At 35.7% G+C, this 9,818-nt stretch overlaps 1 protein-coding gene across 1 annotated transcript in view; it reads right to left on the reverse strand.

Moving 5' to 3' along the window:
* LOC109848703 (serine/arginine-rich SC35-like splicing factor SCL28) overlaps positions 864-9,818 on the reverse strand; it is an 11,480-nt gene continuing 2,525 nt past the window's right edge. Inside the window, 5 exon segments of the mRNA XM_020418349.1 lie at positions 864-1,260; positions 1,541-1,756; positions 4,580-4,622; positions 4,766-4,821; positions 4,944-5,108. Of these exon segments, the coding sequence (XP_020273938.1) occupies positions 1,567-1,756; positions 4,580-4,622; positions 4,766-4,821; positions 4,944-5,108 (454 nt within the window). The 3' untranslated portion in view covers positions 864-1,260; positions 1,541-1,566.

The raw sequence follows: 9,818 nt of genomic DNA on the forward strand, positions 1-9,818 counted from the left end.
CAGATATTTTACAGAAATAAAAATGTGAGCAACTTAGCATCCTACTTGATTCTGTAAAGAAAGGTAACACATATGCGATCATGACACTATTATGCAAGGGGAAAAAAAAACAAATAAATCATGCTCGTGAGAGCCGTGATGCTTTTTTGCCTCTTCATTAAGACTTCTTATTCCATTACTTGCGTGGGAGAGTTCTTGTTTCTAGCAAATGAGAAAAATAAAAACGCTTAAACTTCCTACAGATCGACATCAAAATGCTTAAACTTCTTATTCCATTACTACGAACAAGTCGCTACGTCCCAAACCTTGAGGCCTAAACTAACATCCCGTTTAACTTCCTACAGATCGACATCAAAAGAGTAAGACTCATTATGTAATTTGTACCTTGTATCACTGAGAGGAGTATTAGAACATAAACTTAGTTCTGTTGCCTTCACAAGTTACCCACTGTACTGCCTCTTAAACTTCTATACAAAAGCTACAAGAAACTGATATCTGCATGTCGCATCTTTTAAACAAAAACGAGTAAATTTCATGCACGATATTATAGATCTAACAGAAGGAATATGACTCAAATTTCAACCCCTATTCAGAACAAGAAAACTGGTCACTCGTCAACAAATTTGACATGCTTAGGCCCCCATCTCCTGAGGCATCTATCTTCCAGTTTTGAAGCACAAAATACGGACCACAATACCAAGACTATCAATTTTGGAAGAACAAAATAGAGGCCACAATATCAACACTATCAAAGCCTAGAAAAAATGCGTTACTGCACTGAGAAACAAAACTCGTAACCATAGAACCAGCAACTGTCCCTGCAACTGTCCCTAGGATGAAGCATGATTCAGCAACAAGAACAATAAAGCCAACGAGTTAACTTCAATCAGCAAATACCTAGGATAAGTAATAGCCTACAATCACGTAGCATTTAAGATATAGCAAGCAATTGGCTAGGCGTATACACAAAAGGTAAAGAAATGCTGATACAGTATTCTTGAGGATTCCAACTAGTTCACACGCGACGCAGAATCTCTTAGCCCTTACCCATAAGGCCCAACCATCGGGCATTGCCAGGCACAAACAGAAGGAGATAAAATTCGAACAAAGACGATCATAAGCTTCCCTAAAGAAGTTCAGAACTAGGCATTTCAGAATCCATCCAGACACAATACAAGATGTTAGAACCCAACCAAATAACCATATAGATTTTCCCGACTGATGCAGACAGCTTCCAGCACAAAACCAAGGCATCAGTGACTGCACAAAGCAGTGAGACAAGAATGAGGGTCGCCGATATAAATCAGTTTCAACAAGAATTTTTTGCACTTACATACCAACATAGATTTTTAGCTTTGTGGCCCTGAAGTTCTTTTTTTCCCAATTAAGTCATTTTAGAGTACCAAAGTTTTTTTTTTTTTTTTTTTGGTATTTTCTAAGGGAAAAAGTTTTGGAGTCGCAAAATTAAAAATGGTATAAGATTTGGGGTATTTAAGTGCAAATAACCATTTTAACAATAAAATGTTTCTAGCATAATTACCTGCAAGAACGAGACCTTGAGAGGCCTCAGCCATTTCCCTCAGGACTTGGAGAACGTCGATTTGATCTGTACGAATGAGACCTGGATGGGCTTCGACCTGTCCTCTCAGGACTTGGAGATCGGCTATATGACCTGTAGTTCCTATCTCGAGGAGATGGGGAGATAGACCTCCTAGGAGAATAATAATCATCATCATATCTGCTCCCATACCGATCCCTGCTTTCATATTAATGGAGAAAGAGTCAACTTTATGGTCTAAAACGAAGCTGGAAATATAAATAATCACTATCCAAAGACAAGGGAGTTTAAAGATTTTTTCTGCAAGAGAAGGCTGAGGGATGAACAAATTTAAGATTGGAAACAAATCACTGAAAAACATGCTACCGTGAGACAAATCTTGTTTCAAAACCTGCTAGTAACAATAATGTCATCTTGACATGTCAATGCCTATGGTTGGAGCAGGATTATAGTTCTAAAGCTGTGCCCACATGCAATTTAATAAACATATATTAACTTTTCTCAGATAACTGCACCTACTTAGAAATACGACTTTTACCTGCACATTTTCAAAGATACTTGAACAAAATTAAGAAACTTTGGTTGTTTGAACTATGCTCTAAATTTGTAGCTGGTTGAACAGCAACTGCTGACATTACAGCTCTTTGTCTTCATCTTTCTTAGACCAACATTTTTGAACACTCTGGGATAAAAGTATGAACCCCTTCCCGAATATCATCAATCTTTTAGCAGTGAGCTTTTGAGGACTCCCATTCTCTGAGGTCATAGATTCTCTCTTTTGGCAAAATTATAAGCTCTAGATTCTTTGTTAACTGGACAGTGTAAAAAACCACATCAATCTTTTAGAATGTAAAAGAAACATAAAGTTATTCTAGATTGCGATTTATCTAACAAACCGTGTATCCTGGTGATAATGTTGACGGAGATGAACATTTAAAGCTAACTTCTTGAATAGCTTTGTAAGGTGGTAAGCAACTAGTAGGAACTTTTGTGGCGTTTTTCCTCTTTAGGTCTTTAACAATCGATGAATTCTTTAGGAACTCTTTTCACTTTAACTATCTGCACAAGCAACACCATCACCATGTCATTCACATTCCTGAAGCATTAGGTCACAGACCACGGAGAAGATGTGCGGAATATCAGACAATTACCATATCCCACATATAAGTTGAAGCCTTTGAATGCATAAATACAGGAATAACACCATTAAAAAAAGATCTAAAGCTATAGATTCATATGATACCGCAGTGAAAAAGGAAAAATAAGGACAGATATACAAACAAAATACCATATAGGCAGCTTTTTCAAATGTAATAATATCGACATAGAACAAATAGACTAAACAAGAAAAAATTCGAGATCTACAATGATGGGCATTTTATGATAAACTACTAAATAAAGAATAATGGAATTCATTATTCTATGCTAGTTAGTGATGGTAAACATCATTTCTATGTATTATAAATCATTTCTATGTATTATAAATGTATAATGGTAATATTATTCACACAATTGTAAATAGGTCACAACACAACTGTTGGCAACTATATAATATGCAACTTGAATGGAAAATCCGTGCAGTTTAACATGATCTAGACATTTAACATATCTTAAAACAAATACCCATACATCTTTACAGTTTTCTTACTTGTGCATTGAATGTAATTAAAATAGATGGATTTAAAGAAGATGTATATCTATGGTATACAGAGATATAGAACACTATACTATTGTGTATAGGGTGTCCAGTTAAGGTTAGTTAGACCAACATTAATAAGTTGGACTGCTCATTTAAAAGCTCCACACTATCTTAATCTACTATTTTAAGTCATTCATTTTTTAAGGTAATAATCCACAGGTTAAAAATCCTTAAAATATGTTATTTTTCCCTATGTATTCTAAATGATATAGATCATGTTTAATGTTTAGTGTTGTATAATTATTATATAACATGTCAAAGTCTCTCCCTTTTCTTCGCTCTCTATCTTCTTTGTACGCACAAATTAAATGAGGGCTGGTGTGTCCCTCCATGCCCCTGGTTTGCACATGTTCACGTGGCATACATCCAACCTACTAGAATCTTAATGCTTAACATATCTAAATCATAACTAATGAACAAGATTATGTTAGATCAATGACACACCAGCCAAAGAGTATGCAGGCAAACACCAGCCTCTGTTTATTTCATGTGTGTGTTTGCATGTAAGTATATATATAGATGGGGTTTAATGATAGTGAGGTGGCAGCTCATTTTGGTAAACGAGCTACCAAGAGATAGAGGTGGTGAGACCCACCCATCAGATGTGACTACTAAGGTGGGTTAACATATGTCTGCCTCTTGGTAGCTCATGGCAAAATGAGCTTCCATCCCCATATATATGTGCACATGCGCACTCCCATACAATGCAAATAGGCAGCAGTAAGACCAGCCAATTTAAGGATACTAAACAAATGCATAAAGCAAAAATAAAGATTGAAAGCACACATCCATCAAATTTTAGAAATAATGGATGCTCATGTTAGCAATGTATCATTAAGTCCAGAAAGTTGATACAAAATAAGAATCACATGGCAAAACTCAACATAATAGCTTGATAATATCATAAGCTTTGGAACAATTAGATTGCTAGGATGTAAAATGTAAACATAATGATGCAAGAGAAACACAAACATAAGATAAGCTACCGACCAGCGCCAGCACAAATTCTATTAAATAATAATGAACCTTCTTGGCAGATGACTAATACTGAGATACTGTAAAAAAGAACGTCCAGAGAAGAATGCACACAACATATAAGAATATTACATGTGGGGTATTGCAAAGAATCTCTTGCACTATAAGCTCCAGATATATGCTGCAAGCTAGAGCTTTGACCAAGCAGTTGCAATAAAGTAGCCAAAGATGATACGAATATACTAGAAACAGAATTTAGACACACCAAAAGCATATCGACCATAAGATATGTAGCTGAAGGCCAATAGTTGGAAAGAAACAAAGAAAACAAAGGGAAAACATCAGACCTTAAGTCACGCCTTGGCGGTGGAGAAGGAGAACGTGAATAAGCTGTCAAGACGAAACACCAAAGAAGAAAACAATTATTCAAGAAACATATAATTCAAACAGTTCATCAGGACAATCAAACTTTTTCCTCAAATAAGAACATAAAAAAATGATGTCAATGCCAAAAAGATACTAAGAGGACTGACAATGATATTGGCGCCTTGGAGATCTCCTCCTAGAACTTCCTCCCATGTATCTATCACTGCAAATTGATAATAAGAAGAAATATAGTGAATGCTGATACATGTCATCAGTTACAGTAAAAATTTGCCACATACATGTCCGCCTAAAAGATGAAATGACAATAATCAAAAAGGAATATACCTAACCCTAGCAGTCGTGCGCATTTCTTGTGGTGTTTTCCTATTTTCTTCAGCAAATACTATTGAAATTTCACGTCCGCCTATAACTTGATGGTTCATGTGCTCTTTGGCTTCTGCTGCATCATCAGGATAACGGAACTTCACAAATCCAAAGCCTCGAGGCTCCCTGCAAGAACAGTTTGCAGATGAAATATTCATTAATGATCTGTTAATGAGTTAGCTACAAACAATTCTTGGTAGTTTCAGCTGAAGCAATGCAAGGATGAGACAACATTGTGCATAACAACCGCAGATTAGAACATTGGGAAAACGACGAAAAAATGATATACAAAATGCATAGAACCAAAAATAACACTAACAATAATCACCAGATTATACCAAAAATAAATATACTACTTTTTACAGAGAAAAACTTACACTGGCCCTTGAATAGCTACTAGCTAGAATAAGCAAGTCTCAAAAAATAGTTTCAGGGGACCGTCAAACCCACAAAACCATTAGGTGAACTGTTCAGATACTGGCTTAAACGAAGCAGTAGACTAAAAAAGCACAAAATTGGATAATTTCATAACTCACACCTAATGATAGATGCAGGATATTGCATATTGACTGGAAAATGGGGATGAGTTAAAAAATAACTGTAGTAGTTACATTCTTGTCAAATAAAGCAACCATAGTTTTACCAAACACAAGGTTCATGTAAAAAGTAATAACTGACTTCTATTGCAATAAAATGCACCTTATTTTGTTTTCATTCTTGAGTAACATTTTCCAAAAAGGTAGAATAACGTTATCCATGGAAGCTTTACAAATTAATAAATAACATTATCCCTGAATAACTCTATTACTTTGCTGAACATTATCATAAGTAGTTCCTTCCACTAAATATAATGACCATAACATACTATTTGTCCCACTAAGATTAATTAAAACATCAATGTCTATAATTCATAGTTGCATGGAACCTGGTTTGTTCCGGCTCACGAGACAGGTACCGGAGCGTAGTACGCCACTCACCAGAAACCGGGTATGAGGGGATAGGCTTATATGATACGCCAAGGAACGTGGTACGTTTCAAGTTCGACTCTTAAATGTAGGAATCAGAGGTTTGCAAGAGTCAAATTTAAGAAATATATGCTAGTTGACAACAGTAAAGAACCTTCAGAATCATACCAGTGTTGTCAATGCACGAGGCGCAATGTGGGGTGCAAAGTATCTTTGTGCGCACATGCGCAAGGCCAAATGAGGTGCGCGTACCTAAGTGATGCGAGTGCACACGACACACATAATTTTTCTAGATAGATAATCAAGTACAAAAGAACATGTTTAAGAATTCACATAAAAAATATATCAAGATAAATAATATCTTACTAAAATCACAATATAAGGTCTAAATTTCTAATGCTACCACTCAACATAGTAGGAAAGTTCATAATTTTTCAAATCAAATATCAAATCAAGACTAATATCCAAGCAAAGGAATTAGTTATGGTCCTCAATTGAAGGTTACTAAAAAAACCTAATGGATTTATTTTGCTTTTTGGGATATGGATTATCGAATACATAGACCAAAAATATATGAGATATGCTACGGTATGTACTGCATGCACCATGCGTAAAGTCAGGACGTATGCGAGGCACAAAAGGTGCTGCTGCATCAGATGCGAGACGGATGAGGGTATGCACTACATGCATCTTGCATAAAGTTAAGATGTATGTGAGACGCAAAAGGCACTGTTGCATCAGATGCGGACCGCTTTGCCACCGCCCCACATCGTATGCCGCATGAGGCGCGCGCGTTTGAAAACACTGAACAATGCTGCAATCAAGGTATGCATACTCACTTTCTCACTTTCTTGTTTTTAATTCTTTTGAAAAAAGACTTTTTTAAAAAAATTAACTAATTTGAATTCTAAATCGGGTCGCCTGAGTTGGTGAATCAGATTGTGCTCCATCAAGCATTTGGGAAGATTGAACCCAGGTCGTCGTTCGCTATAGCGTCCGATGTTCCCGACTTCTATGCTATAATTATATCAAGTTAGACTAAGATTGTCTTAACACATTTAAATAAACCAAGTTCAACCTATGCTATAATAATATCAAGTTAGACTAAGCTAAGTTTTATATCTTTAAAATGTCAATGTCTATTGTTCTATCTATAAATACCATGATTCGACAACTTTATCATATTTTGAGTCAAAATATCATCACATTATGGCAGCCACCATGATTAATTTTTAATTTTAAAATAATGAACCAAGTTCAACCTATGAAGTTTTCTTATGTGATCAAGGCTCTTTACTTAGGTTTATGAGCCAGATATTAGTAGGACACAAGCAAAGAGAGGCTATCTGATTTTGAGCTCATTAAAAAGACAAACCACATCAAATTCATTGGAATTTAACTCCTGATTTGCATGGCAATCTGAAACTACAGATTAGACAGACAAATTCTCATATTATAAAAACAATAAGATAAAGTTAAATGCAGTAACAATAGATAACATCATATGGTGAAATGTTAAAACTTCTTACAAGTATACCCAGAAAACCCCACAGGTCAGTGCCAGAGCTAGGAATTTCAGTAAGGGGAGTCCAAAAAAAGATTAAACCCTCACCTCTAAAAAAAGAAGATATTTGACCTCTTTTAAGAAATTGCTTCATAATTGATTCACTATTTTAGGCCTTAAATCTTTTATATTTTGAAATTAGTCTCTCAAATCTTGGAAATTGCTATTAGGTCCCTCGATTTTCGACTTATTTTTAGATTAGTCCCTCTACTTGAGAGTACAAAAAGCGATTGGAGAGATTAAATTTGGAAGAAAAAAATTATGAGAATTGGAAGAGCTAATAGTCCACAACATAGATTCTGTTTGTAATCCCCTGTTTGTAATCCCTTCAATTGCTACTGCTACTCATGATTGGAGTGATTGATTTCAAAATAAGTTAAGAATCGAGGAATCTAATAGGAACATTTGAGGGGTTAATTTCAAAATAACCTTAGAATTGAGGCACCTAATAGCAATTTCCAAGATTTGAGGGGCCCATTTCAAAATATGAAAGATTTAAGGGACCAATATGTGTATTATTAACTGGGGTAAAGGGAGGCCTAGGACCCTTACTGGCTCCGCCCATGCCACAAGTGATTTAACCCGAGCATGACATATATTCCATGCACTTGTTAAATCCAAGGTTATCGATAGCGGATAGCGTCGCGTAGCGATGAAGCATCGTTAAGGCTATTTCGGGCTATTGCGGCAAAATAGCGGTAAAAAGCACAAAATCAAATAGCGGTCTAATTCAGATATGTATAAATACTAAAAAATTAAAGAAACATCTAAGAAATCTAAAAGTACATATTGGATGATTTAAAGAGATCCTAAACATGAAATAGACATGTAACCATCACGTAATACCGAAGATGACTGAAGGAATCAAAAAGTCGTCTTCGAGAAGAAGAGCTTAGCGGTGACAGGACTGCCCTAAGAGGAGCTCACGGTGTATTGCGGCAAAATAGCGGTAAAAAGCACAAAATCAAATAGCGGTCTAATTCAGATATGTATAAATACTAAAAAATTAAAGAAACATCTAAGAAATCTAAAAGTACATATTGGATGATTTAAAGAGATCCTAAACATGAAATAGACATGTAACCATCACGTAATACCGAAGATGACTGAAGGAATCAAAAAGTCGTCTTCGAGAAGAAGAGCTTAGCGGTGACAGGACTGCCCTAAGAGGAGCTCACGGTAAAGGAGGTGAGATGAAGTATCAAGGTAGGTGCCAGAGGCTAAGAGAGGTGACGGGAGTATGCTGAAAATCACATGAGACAGTGGAATGCAATGGTTAAGGGTTGAGTTTAATTTAAAAAAAATAAGCCTCAAACCGCTTTTAAATAGCAGTCAAAAAGCAAATTTTAAATGCAATCGCTCACTATTTACCGTTATGACACACTATTGACCGCTTTTGCGAACAAACATATTCTGTAATATATCACCGGTATTACGCGATAACGTAGCGGGCGATAGCGTTGTGGGAAGGGACCGCTAACGCTATTAGCGCCGCTATTGCGGGGCTATTTACCGCTATTTATAACAATGGTTAAACCATCCATGCAGATGGGAAAACACCAAAGTCCATGAGATGTATAAAGCTTTTTTGTGCTATACAGAGAGCTGAGCCGATTATGGCCTTCCTCCTTGCATGGATACATTTTTTTAATTTTACAGTACTGGTCAGGATTATAAATATGAAATTACATGCAGCAGCACATAAAGGAACACACATATAACCTAATAAACTCCTTTCATTTGTCATGTTTGTTATCACACTTTCTCTTTCATATTTATTTGTTAGCATCCTATTATTTTGTTTCATTACATGACAGAATACACCTTGTCTACTATTATTCTTATTAGAAAAATCTAGTTTTCCAACTTAATTGAGACAGAAAAAGCTTATTAGTTTAATCATAAGCAAATCTGTCACAGGAAAAAGTTCAGAAAGAAATATAAGTTCAGGTACAAGCTTACATTCTATTCTTTAAGATAATTTATTTCATTAACTTACTTAAAACATGGAAATGTGTCAAAGTTACGTATGGGATTCGAAGTTGTGAAATTTCATGTGTGTCAATTCTTTCCTTCTTTTTATTCCGTTGTTGACCAATCATCGATTTTCTACAACTTCTAAAGGGAATTTAAATACTAGACCAATTCAATGTTCGTATCAAAGGAATACTGTAGCATGCTTCATTAATATCCAGAACACCGGTGATTACTGTAGCACATCACAAGTATCATGATGATGCTTAACAAGATGAAGAGAGCACCTTGTAAATGTGATTCAAGCCCAGACCTGGAACCCGACTATGACTG

The sequence above is a fragment of the Asparagus officinalis genome, chromosome 7 (genome assembly GCF_001876935.1).
Source record: "Asparagus officinalis chromosome 7, Aspof.V1, whole genome shotgun sequence".
Classification (NCBI taxonomy): Eukaryota; Viridiplantae; Streptophyta; class Magnoliopsida; order Asparagales; family Asparagaceae; genus Asparagus; species Asparagus officinalis.